The sequence below is a fragment of the Perissodus microlepis genome, chromosome 18, assembly GCF_051167445.1.
Source record: "Perissodus microlepis isolate ML-2025 ecotype Zambia chromosome 18, ASM5116744v1, whole genome shotgun sequence".
In the NCBI taxonomy this organism is placed as follows: Eukaryota; Metazoa; Chordata; class Actinopteri; order Cichliformes; family Cichlidae; genus Perissodus; species Perissodus microlepis.
Window position 1 is genome coordinate 2,538,085 of NC_140478.1, and position 12,430 is coordinate 2,550,514.

Here is a 12,430-nt window from a genome sequence, read left to right on the forward strand (position 1 = left end):
CACAAAGAAGCTGAAGCATCTCTAGCTGAGTCTAAGCAATTTAGATGTTGTTATAACAGAGAGCAGAAAGAAGTATGGAAAATCATTGTACTAAATTTCCTGAGGACTGCAGCAGCTTCTGGTAGAGCATGCAGCTACTTTATTGAGGGCCTAATAAAATTATATTTGGCTCATTCCATTTCAAGTCATCACATCGAAATAAAAACTTTATGGGCCAAAGTTTGGGTATAGACAATGATTGTACCAAAATTGTAGCTTCAAATAGCACAGTGGTGCAGTTGTTCCCTCACAGCAAGAAGGTTCCGAGTTTGAATCCACCACTGAATCTGTGTGGGTTCTATCCAGGTACTCCAGCTCCTCCCACAGTCCTGAGATGTGCACCTTAAGGCCCTTCACATGCACTGTGCTCACCGCTAACTAGAGCGAAGGACCCAAAATCATCATTTATTGGATGAAGGTGTACAATTTCTCAGTTTAAACATTTGTCATGTTATTTATGTTTTGTTGTGAATAAAAAAAAAATGGCTCATGTGATTTCAAAGTCTTTCAAATTAAAAGAAAGTCCCAACTTTTCTGGAATTTGTATTCATTTTTAATAAACGCTGGCTCTCTCTTTTGTTTTGGGTTTCTCCCCTCACCCCCAGCCGTGGCAGATACCTGCCCCTCCCTGAGCCTAGTTCTGCCAGAATTTTCTTCCTGTTCAAACGAAGTTCTTCCTTCCCACTGTTGCCAAGTGCTTGCTTAAAAGGTGTTCTTTAACTGTTGGGTCTTTTTTGAACTAAACTGAAAAAAGATAAATTTCTTTAATAAAATAGCCCATTCACCCCCCTTAAGAACCTGAAATTTTCTCTTACCATAGAAATGAATCAGGATCTATAATTTGTGAAAGATGCATCAAAAATCAAAAGTCTGAGTAAAAATTATTTAAAAAAAAAACAAACAAAACTAAAACCAAACTGTCCTGTACAAACTTAATATGATTAAAAGTACAAAAAACAATTAGTGAATATCTGAATGGTATATAGTTGTGGTAAATGGACGGATTCTTATATAGTGATTTTCTATTCTCCCGGAGCGCTTTATACTACATGCCGCATTCACACCATCGCTCCCTTCTATGCTTTTAATTGTTTACTAACTAAAATTCAAACAACATTGTTCAATCCCTGGGGAGCCAGGGATCAAACCACTAACCTTCCGATCAGTAGATGACCTGCTCTACCTCCCGAGCTATAGCCACCCCAGTTGTGTTACACAATGATGCAACAATAGACACTTAGAATTTCACATCAAAGTTTTCTAAGTCACAAAAATGAACAAAATGCTATTTTAACTCTTATTGTAACTTGGAAAACATGTGTATACTTTTCATATTCAAGGCCCACGTGTTGGACGTGCACATTGCCCTGCAGCAGTCTTCCAACTGTACTAACTGATATTAAAAACGTAACAATCTAGCATATTCATAAAATTATTCAAATTCTTGCACTATTACTACTAATCCCTTTTTCATTGCTCTTAATTGTTTGACATTTCTTTTTACGACAAAAAATTATTCCCGTACCTTTAAATGTTTTGATCTTTTAAACTGTAACTTCAGATTCAGACGCAGACTCCTACAGGGCAGTAGGTCTAAACAAAATTATTTTTTCTCTGTTGTAATTTCTCAGTCATTTAATTTTCACACTTTTCCATGTGTGGAAAAAAGGTCTGAACGTGGACGGTTGGGTCGAAAATGATTTTTTTTTTTTTTTTAAATGTGATGATTTAAATACAATGAGGGAAGCTTCACTCTGGCCTTCTTTAGTTCTAGCAGTATAAATGTGACCCTAGCCCACAGTAATCAAGACTTAACTCACTTTCTTGGCCCGGCTCGTGTCCAAACAGCTGGGAGACGTGAGGAGGCTGCTGGAGCGGTGGCTGCAGCATAGCTGTCTGCTGCTGCTGCACGGCCTGCTGGTTCTGATGCTGGTTCTGCAAATGCTGCTTTTGTTGCATCTGATGGTGCTGTTGCATGAAGTGCTGCTGCTGCTGTTGTAGATGCTGTTGGTGCATCTGCTGTTGATTCTGCTGTAACATCTGCATTCTTTGCTGCTGCTGCAACTGCTGCAGCTGTTGTTGCAGCAGCTGTTGCTGCTGCAACTGCTGTAGTCCAGGCCGTAAGGGCTGCTGAGGTCGCAGCTGCTGCTGGGAGAACACATGCTGCTGCTGTTGCTGGGAAAACATCTGCTGTTGGTGCATTTGTTGCTGCTGCTGCTGTTGTAGGAACTGCTGCTGTTGTAGAGGCAACTGTGGGAACCCTTGTTGCTGAGCAGCCTGTGGCTGTTGTTGTTGGTGGTGTTGTAGCTGCATCATCTGTTGTTGCTGCTGAAGGTGCATCATGGGGTGCTGTGGTTGCTGTGATAACTGCTGATGTTGCTGAGCGGCCTGGTTTGACTGCTGCTGTTGTAGTAATTGCTGCTGCTCGGCTGTCAGGGGCTGACTGGTCAGTTTGGCCTGATTGAAGAGAAGAACATTGGTGCTGTTCAGGGTCTGAGCATGACTCTGATTCGTCTGCTGCTCCAGTGGCTTTGTTTGATTAGCAGGCTGGATAATCTACAAAAGAGATGATCAAATGAAATGAGAAAATGAGAATTTGCTGGGGGAACAGCAAATTGAGGATGTTTTCAAAAGGAAAAGCCATGAGGAGCACATCTGGAAACATGCCCGCTGTAAGAAACAACTCAAGGAGCATGACCCCCTAGTGTCAGGTTGTCTAGAGTCAGACTTTCCACACAACTTTGTGTTCTCCAGAAGCCTGTCATTCACTGACAGTCTCTTAGACAAACTGGTGACTGTGTTTGTCTGACGCAGATCAAAACATTTATTTCAATTTTATTTAAACAACGCCAAATCACAACAGCAGTCACCTCCAGAAAAATGAGGTGAAGTACCTTAATCTTGGCTGACCTGCTTGCTGCTTATCTGAGACAGCTCAGATCTCCTGTTGTTCCTGTGTCTTTATGGTTCGTTTAGTCCCAAAACTTGGAATTATTTCCAAAAATCTTGTTTATTTTTTTAAGTTTTGTGGCTATTCTACATGGTTATGCTGAGGATATGTCGGCCAGTTTCCACTGGAAATGCCTTTTGGTTAAACTGTCAGCGAGGAATTTGCACTGTTACGTTTTTATATAACTTTAATGCACATAAAAAACAGCTGCTTGTTTAAGTGAAAATACAGTGATTTTTTTTTGCACTAATAAAGTTGTGGAGTTGTAAAGTGTTTTGTCTCGTGTCAATTATATCGTCAGTTATATCGTTATCGCAAATTTTCAAATGTATATCGTGATAAATACTTTTGGTCGTATCGCCCTGCTCTACCTGCAGGTCTGACAGCAGCAGGTGTATCACTCCTCCTGTTTTTTACCTGGAGACAGCAGTCACCTCATTGTTCTGACACACAACACAAAACTATCCACAGCACTACACACTAACTACACGAGATAACACACTAACTACACACTCCAAACACGCTAAACGTCACAAATCTCTCACATCTCAAAACTCGCTCTCTCTCTTTTTCTGCTCTCTCTCGCCGTCACTCCTAAAACTTCCCCCTCTTCCTAAACAACCAAATGTCATGTTGCCATATCATTTTTGATTGGTCGATACGGTGCATTTTTCCACCAACATGAAAGGCCTGTTTTTTGTTTTGTTTTTTAACTTTTTGCTCATAAGCAGAGCTTGCACTTACTAGCACTTTCCTTAGACAGTGAACGTGACGAAACTATTCAGGAAAAAACATGTGTATATATCTGGTCTGTAAGTGATGACGTGATGAATCCTGCTTCCGGGCCCAAACTACTCTGCCTTTAGTAAGGCTTTTGTGTTTTTTACATGTTTTAATGCTTTGTATCTTGTTCTATTTAATCTCAACAAGCCCCTAAAACAGTCAGTGATCATTTTCGGCCTCTCTCGGTTTTTATTACTGCTAATTATTTTAAAGTTCAGTTTTTAAAACCTTACCATGTATCTACAGCTCAGGCCATGCAGCAGTATATATTGATAACTAACCGCGTATTGTGGATGGATTATCTCAGTTTCCTGTCTTCACTTATGTCGGAAATGATAGCAGAGCTGTACGTCTTAACTTGTTTCATATATCCCTCAGTCAGAACATGGTATATTATATTTAGATGCAAACTAGCGAGCTAACTTCCTGCTAACTTCTAACTCCGTTAAATTTCATAAATTGCGTTTTCATGGATGCCTGGATGTTAAACCTAATTGTTACACCTGGTAGAGCAGAACGCTGATCATTTTATTACAGATGAAAGGATTTAGACAGTTTTTAACTCTCAGTGATGCCGCAGTGATCGTTGGACTTAGGGACCTGCAGCAGAGTTTGGGCCCAGGCACGGCTAATGACGTCAGACTTAAAGACCGGATTGTTTATCATGACTCTGGTTTTACGTGGCCTATCAACACAATTTAAAAACTGGTATATATCACCTTGTTGCTTTGTCATCTTGAAGTGGTCATGTGATTGTCTTACCACGACTACTTTATTCTTCCTCAGTCAAACAGCAGCACTCCTGCGATTGTTTTGCCCCCTGAGCTCCAGGTGTTGTGCCAAAAAGTTATTGTTGCCCGCGGGAGCGCGCAGCTGCTTTAAAGCTGTAGCGCCCAGATTACTTACAGCTACTTCTGTGCAACTGATATAAGGTGCGGTAAGCTGAACACAGCTTCAACCGTCTGTTGAAAAATAGTAACGCGACCGCATTTTCTTGTTAGTAACGGCGTTGAAACGATAGAAATAGTAATTAGTTAGATTACTCGTTACTGAAAAAAGTAACGCCGTTATTCCCATCACTGAACATAACTATTTATACATGTACATGACATGATTACAGCCTCTATATAAAAAGACTTGGTCACCATCCCCCAATGGTATGTAAGCCTTATTTCACCGTAACGTATTTCAAACCAAATATTACAAGTGCAGCTGAAGATCTGAATGAAAAACTAATAAAGCAGGATTTATAGTCCAGCAGAGGTTGAGAGTTTATAGTCTGCTCTGCTGCAGTCAGCCCATCTGTCTGCAGAGAGCTCTGCTGTCGTTGGAGGCAGTGTACAATACATGCATTCCAGTCTGTGGACAACTCTTGCTTGCGCTGTAACTAGTCTGTCAGCCAGCCACAAAGAACAGTGAAAATCCAAAGAGCAGAAGTGAAACTGAATGTTAGAAAGAAAAAAAGAAATTTGTCACTGCAGCCTAACTGCACGCTTCATGCTTGATTTGTTTTAATGTTTTTAATACTGCATGCTCCTAACTGTTCTGCCCATTCAAGACCTGAAGTCTTTATTGGATCATAAGGTGATTGCGGGGGACATAGAAGCAGCTGCCTTTCCACTGATTTCTACACCAGTGATTCTCAACGGGTGGGTTGCAACCCAAAAGTGTGTTTTTTGTATCGTCATACTGTGATATTATGATCTACTATCTCAGATTCAAACCGCACAATATTTTCATTCACCAAATTTCAGAATCTGAAAATCTGGGTCACGGCTTATCGTTAAGAGGTGATGGTGGTGAACAATTGGATTTGGAAGCCAAGCTCAACTTATACATACAGAATTTGGTCAGAAGCGTGTTACCCGTATTGGCCACTAGTAAAAATGCCTACAGCCAGCTTAGAACCCCCATTAACCTAATGTGCATGTAGATTAGAAGACGTACCCAGAGAGCTCTTCTTCTGATTTTTGTTTCCGTCTGTATTTTAATGTAGTGCTACTCATTCGGACTACATCCAGCAAACTTCGAGCTACGCGGGCAGGAACAGCTGTGACTGGATATGCTATATGCAGCTGTGTTGTTGGGATTTAGGGAGTGCTAGATTTGCTTCTCACTCTATTTGATAGAACATTCATTTTTTGTATCGGTTGATCAGATTAACCGTGGGAAGTCAAAATCACGATTGAGATTCAAATGTGAGTTGACGTGTGCAGTCTCATGGAGCATCCATCCACTCAGCATAAATCACCACCCAAGACACAGTGAATATCTCAATGAAATCTTCTACGCACCCTGTGCTCCCACTTTGCAGTACTATCCAAATATTCCATCTATGCTGTTCTAACAACTGTACAACTCTTAAGGTTTACGGCCCTGTCTGTAATAGCTACTCTTACTTTCTTCAACAGCATGTGTGTCACTGTCACAGTGCAAAAGTAATGATTGAAAATGTGAAATAGAACCAATAAACACAGAAAACAAATAACCACTCAAAGCACACTCCTTTAGCATTGTTTCCTTTCTGGTCAATGTGAGAAGTGCTGGTGCTCAGTGGAAGCAGGCTGTGTTTCTTACATGAACGCTGGCTGCTCGATTGGCAGGCTGCATGTCGGAGTTGTTGGTGATGTTGCGGAGCGTTCTAACAGCCGGGCTCCACCCTGACATGCTCTCTGGAACAGATACACCTGAAGAGGCGAGAGAAGTAGCATCTTCATTGACAGGATATTGCATCAGGAGTAACAAAACAGAAATCATACAATTTAATACATTGTGCTCAAAGAAAAACATCATTAGAATGTTCTGGGCATTTTTCACTTTTATTGGACAGTGCAGAACTGAAGAGTAGACTGGAAAGAGAGAGAGAGAGAGAGAGAGAGAGAGAGAGAGAGAGAGAGAGAGAGAGAGAGAGTGTGTGTGTGTGAGAATGTAAACAAAATCTAAACAACACTGAGTTTGGCTCTGCTGGCTGCTCTCCCAGCGCACTAAATCCTGTGAGCTCACTGTACTCACCTCAGCATCAGCGAATTTTCTATGTTTTCAGACATATATGTCTAAGTTTTATTTAGAGAAATGCTCAATGACCGACCGCAGTTTTCTTGGCTAATTCCGACTTGCAATTTTTTCCCAAGGGTGACCTGCTGAATCTCCTAGTACTTGGATGGGAGACTGCCTGGGAATACCAGGTGCAGTAAGCTTGGGCTTTTTGTAGCTCAGGAGGTAAGATAGATGTTAGATAGAAAGCGCTGAGATGGTAAAATCATAGAAAAGGTTCTTGTGTGAATGGCAAGTTGCGTGAGTATTTTGAGTGCTCAAGTAAAGTAGTAAAGTGATATATAAGAACCAGTCCATTTACAAACAAAAAACTCTACTTTTCTTCAATGCAAAACATTATTTTCATAATAAAAGAAATTCTTACACTTTAAAATTTCCCACAAACTGCACTCATTTATAGGACCTATTCTCAGTGAAACAACTGAATATGCAGTGCTTTGGGCAGCACCGTATACCTCTCTGCAACCAATTGCCTGCTAGTGATTGGCAACAACCGTTCACAGAATACGCACTTTTCCCCATCAACATGTGGAATCACTGACGGGTCCAGCACGAATGGAGTTTTAGGAATCGTTCCATAGCGGCTGCCACCAGCTTCTAACCACCACTAACTGACTTGTCAGGGAGGACTGATTTTCCTGATCTTTAGGCCCAAATTCATTGCTGCCTTGAGGAGACTGTTGTTGTGATTTGGTGTTACATAAGTGAAACTGAATTAACCTGATTTATATGAGCCAGAGGTCTCTCGCTTTACAGCTGTTTATGTTGGCAAAGGATATGAAGCTGCACAAATCCAATGCTCTCTCTGTTGCGCACATGATGCATTATAGTGGCTTAACAGTGTTGCATTCATTTTTATTTCCACAAATACTTCCCATACTATCTGACATTTCTCAACACACAGTGTGCAAGAGAATCTAATGCAGGCCTGAGCTGCAAACGAAGCTTTTAAAAACCTACCTTGCTGTGCGGAGTGAGCGATGGCGGCAGCAGCGGAGCGAGCCTCTGCAGGCACGGCACCGCCACTACCGGGCACAGGAGGCACATTCGCACATAGGTTGATCAGCCCACTGCCTGTGGACGACACTGGGTCTTTGATGCCGGGTGGCCCACTCCGACGCCTGGCTGTACCGGTTGTAATAGGGGGAGCTGGGGTGACCACTTCAGCCGGCGTCCAGTTGAGGTTGGTGCCCTCCTTCTCTGTGGAAGAGTCGTCGTCAGAATCATCAAACATCCGTTCGCTGCGGCGCTCGGGTTTGCGTGGAGAGGTCGGGGAGACAGAATTCAGTCTTTTGGGTCCCGGTCGTCTGCGGGGGCTGGACTCCTCATCTGATGAGCCACCACTGGACAGCCGGGATCGCTGGGGGCTGTAGCTTCCATCAGAATGACGGTTGTATGACTCTGCTTCACTCTCCTCCTCTTCCTCTGGCTCCACATATGTGAGTCTGGGGTGATAGAGTGCCTCCTCCTTCCTGGCTTTATCTTTAAATGGTGAAGAGAGGGACAGGTTATTACAGATCTTCTGACTGACAATGATTACTAGCAGCTCCATTATTGGTCAGAATTTATACATTATTAAAGTTGAATAAGGAAAATGAACTGATACAGGCATACACTTTCTTTTTGCAACAAAAATAGTGAAAATGCCCATTTCTCAGTAATTTAGTCCAAAACCAAAGTTTAACATACAATGTTAAACAGAAAAATACAGTTTGAAGAAGCTGATAATTAACAACTTGCCTTTAAAAGAACAACAACTTGATAAAACGCATCATTAGACTGCCTGCACTGATGTTACCTTTAACAGAATCTGTGATCCAGTCAGGGGTGACGATCTTGATGCCGGAGTGCTTCAGGGCACACTCAAATTTAGCCTGGAGACAAATATATATATGTATATGCAATCAAATACCATCTGTAGTGAAAATCAATAAGTGAACCTATGAAAAAGTCAGATATGACTTTGTGTCAAGAAGAAATTAGCCGCTAACACCATATCAGCACCGATGGCAAAGAATGAACTGTGGCAAAAAGCTCAGCTCCATGGAGCGCACACTCACCCCTTTAGGTTCCTTCAATACTAAATGAGTGACCTTCTTGTTTAGGTTAAGCTGGCATTCTCCTCCATAAAAGGTTATGTAAGCCCACAGAGCATTGAGATCATCAGGAAGCTGCGTACAAACACAACAAACAAGCTTCACATTTTTCAGAGTGCAATAACACCAAACATACACACCTGATAGTAAGCCCTCTCATTCTCTCTCACTCACACACACACACACACACACACACACACACACTTACTCTGGGAAGACAAGCTGTGACACCAAAAAATATCTGCCCCGATTCTGGCGAGAAGCCAGTAACTCTGTGGCGTTCTTGGTTATGGAAAAAGTAAGAAAGGGAGAAGCCACTCTTATTTGACAATTTGTTATTACCAATGTGGTTACATCAGTCTGTAGGAAAAAAAGGATTTGACCATTAGCTGATGCTCACATTGATGTGAACTGTTTTTGTTTTTCATAGGTCTAGTTATTACCCTTCAGTACCAATCAATGAATTAATATAGATTTATGTATTGGCAAACAGCAGTCTGAGCTGTGCTGGTCTGGACAGTGGAAGGATACGGTAACAGGTCTCCACATCGGACTGACAGAATGACCCAGGATGGCTGAAAAACATGAGCAGAACTGTAAGTCAAAGGCTGACAGCGTGTCTGTAAGCTGCTGGTACAGATTCAACCAGAATGCATAAATGATCAGGCAGAAAAAATACTGCTGTATGACAATTTTATGGCAGAGGAGCTAGAGCTGTCTCAAAAGTTATGTTGTTACAGAATCAAGTGAGAAACAGAAAAACTTGGAGTAGTGAGTATGTTGTAACACAACCCTTACCTTGACAACAGGAAGGTCAAAAACCTCTCTTGACTCGCCCACCTCAGGGTTGTCCCCATCCTCTGCAATGATGTGAGTGGCCAGAGCATTGTAGGACACCTCCTTTGCTTTTCCTGCTTTTAGCAGCTGCACCACCTGGAGTACAAGCAGAGAATTCCAGTTACATCAATTTAACTAACAAACACAGACGCTGTGGGAGCCACAAGTTCACAAAGTTATTTTGAACTAAATAGGTCAGAAGGATAAGTGTGGATAAATACAAATACTGATATTCTTAATAAACTGTAGATGCTCTGAGCACAGTGTTTCCAACAAAAGTCTTGTGCAAGTATATTTTGTGATTTCTTTATCATCCATGTGAGAGTATCAGTGATTATGAAAGCTCAGTTGCTGAACCAGAGAGCTTTGATCTAGTGTTTCTCTGAAGGCAGGCTGCTGTTGTTGGCTTCCTCAGTATCAGTCAGCAGTCTCAGCTCACTCTCAGTCAGACAGGTGGAAACTCCTACATCTCTGACTGCAAAGAGACTAAGTGGACACTTGGATTTATTGTAGCTCACCTTTGTTGCTTAGCAGAACAAGTACTACCAGCTAAGTCCAAGACCTTAAAGTCTATCCACACCAACTTTGGACAATGTCCACGTTATGAAAACTGAAGACTAATAGTCATCATTCTTTGGAGGAGGAGGGCAGAGTCTGAGAGACAACTTCAAACTACCTTCACCCAGGCACCGATTCAGGGCAACCTCCAACATTTTAATGAGGAAATCTTATTGGCAAAGGAGCATTGTTTAAGCTGACGCTTGTGGCAACTATCTGGCAGTGTGAGCACTTATCTGAGAAGGCCCATCCCTGACAAACAAAATTATGACTAGTGGATTTCAAAGGCTGTAATGCTTCAATTAAACTTTGCATCAAAGATTTGAGACATTTCATTTATATCTTGATGCCTATTTTTATCACTGGAACCATTTCCACACATTCTGATCAGGACATGATCCCTTAAGAGACAGCAGTGTCAGATCTGTTGCTGGCAGACCAAAAACCTTGCTGGTTTAGGGTGTAAATGTCAGCATATTATCGTGACTGTAAATATGTACAAAAATATAATTGTTCAATGCAATCTTCAAGACTAAACCGCCGTTAAAGCCCCTTCTCACTGGCTGAAAATTGGCCTGTCACATCCCTTAACATGGACTGCATGAAGCACTAACAACTGATCATTTAAGAGATTAAAAAAAGATGAGAAGCCCTGTGCTCCACCCAAATCTAGTGTTAATAATAGCATGTTTGATAATAATATTACAATTATTACCTGTGTGCCTTAACAGACAAAGACGGAGCTGGTCACTGTCATTTTTCAGTGACTGATATAACAAAAACCGAAATACTTTTTTTTGGATACATTTTTCATCTCTCCCACCGTGCACTACTGCATTCTAAAGGAAGACACGGCACTGTCCACCACACCTCTCTGCTCCGAAAAGTGTAACTGAGCCTTTAACCGCAGCCAGACTTCAACACGACCCACTAGATTTTAGAATGTGAGGTTTAGCTTGGAGCAATCCCAATAAGACATCAATCCATGAGAAGACTGTAAATGATAATTGTATTGTTTGTTCTCGGTGCAGACTCAAAGCGTCTGGATAGTGCCATTTGACAAGAAGGACAGCTCTTTACCACAGGTGTTCAGTACCAACGAGTGGAATTGTGGACACATGCGCAGTAATGGGCGAATAACTGAGCAAGATGCTGACAGTCAGAGGTTGATGAAAAGTAACACAATACACCGGCAGTGCAGCGTTTCACTGCTTATCAGAAGTGCCAAGCAATATTACTGAGGCTAATCGTTTAGAAAAATAATGCTAACAAGCGGCAGCAGCAAGCCTTAGCCTCACAAACCGCAAGCTAGGAGCTAGCAGCTAACATGCAAAACTCGCAGCTAGTGCTAAAGGGCTGCGTGAAAGTGCAGTTTGAAGGAGCTTCTGCTCAAAGTATTCAGTGAGCGAGCGTCACTTGAAAGTCTCAAGCACCGTTACGTGGCCTGACAGAGGTTAGCTAAAGACAGCTCGAATACTTAGCTACTACTTAGCTTCTCTTGCATCACCTGCTTTAGAGTCAATGACTTTAGCTAGTTAGCACAGGCTACCAACTTGGCTAAAGCTGCTAACGTCCAGAATCTCACCTTTTGGTCAATATCCCCAACCACGTAGAATTTGACATCTTTGAAAAGCTCATCGGAAACCTTGATCTCTTCTTCAGACATGACTGGCCATGAAGGTCACGGCACTGTATGATTCAAAAACAGGCAGAAGCTCAAAGTGTAAAGTGTCTGCGCTGCAGCAGCTGATTACAGAACACCGGACACACACTAGCGCCAAATCGCTTAGCGCGCCTTGGACTGCAGCATTATGTGCTTGCTGAGGGGGGTCTGTCGCAAATCAACACTTCTGTATTCAGTCGCTTTGTTTTTCATAACTCTCTAAACATTGCATCGCTAAATGTAGTTTATCGTAAATATTACTGGGGTTAAAAAAAAACCATATAACAGAATAACGGCGACGGGAATTTACAAATATGTTTTCAAATAGACACATAACCCCCTGTGACGTAAAGGTTATTGTTTTGATCTAAACGTGTAACCAGATTATCTCAAACAGACTGAGCTGGGTTCATTTGACTTTAGGACAAATGCGATAGAATGCTTCGAAAA

At 41.9% G+C, this 12,430-nt stretch overlaps 1 protein-coding gene across 2 annotated transcripts in view; it reads right to left on the bottom strand.

Annotated features, from left to right (window-relative positions):
- The window catches only part of paxip1 (PAX interacting (with transcription-activation domain) protein 1), a 29,235-nt gene extending 17,137 nt beyond the window's left edge, over positions 1-12,098 (bottom strand). The window contains exons 1-9 of one of the 2 annotated variants that reach the window (XM_084912085.1): positions 11,903-12,098; positions 9,721-9,855; positions 9,454-9,497; positions 9,131-9,194; positions 8,887-8,997; positions 8,625-8,700; positions 7,787-8,308; positions 6,350-6,459; positions 1,860-2,496 (exon numbers count right to left, since the gene is read on the bottom strand). In XM_084912085.1, coding sequence (XP_084768211.1) covers positions 1,860-2,496; positions 6,350-6,459; positions 7,787-8,308; positions 8,625-8,700; positions 8,887-8,997; positions 9,131-9,194; positions 9,454-9,497; positions 9,721-9,855; positions 11,903-11,983 — 1,780 coding nt within the window. In that variant the 5' untranslated portion in view covers positions 11,984-12,098. Of the gene's footprint in view, positions 1-1,859; positions 2,596-6,349; positions 6,460-7,786; positions 8,309-8,624; positions 8,701-8,886; positions 8,998-9,130; positions 9,195-9,453; positions 9,498-9,720; positions 9,856-11,902 lie in introns of both variants that reach the window. The other variant, XM_084912084.1, reaches the window with a different exon arrangement.
- Positions 12,099-12,430: the final 332 nt, after the last annotated feature.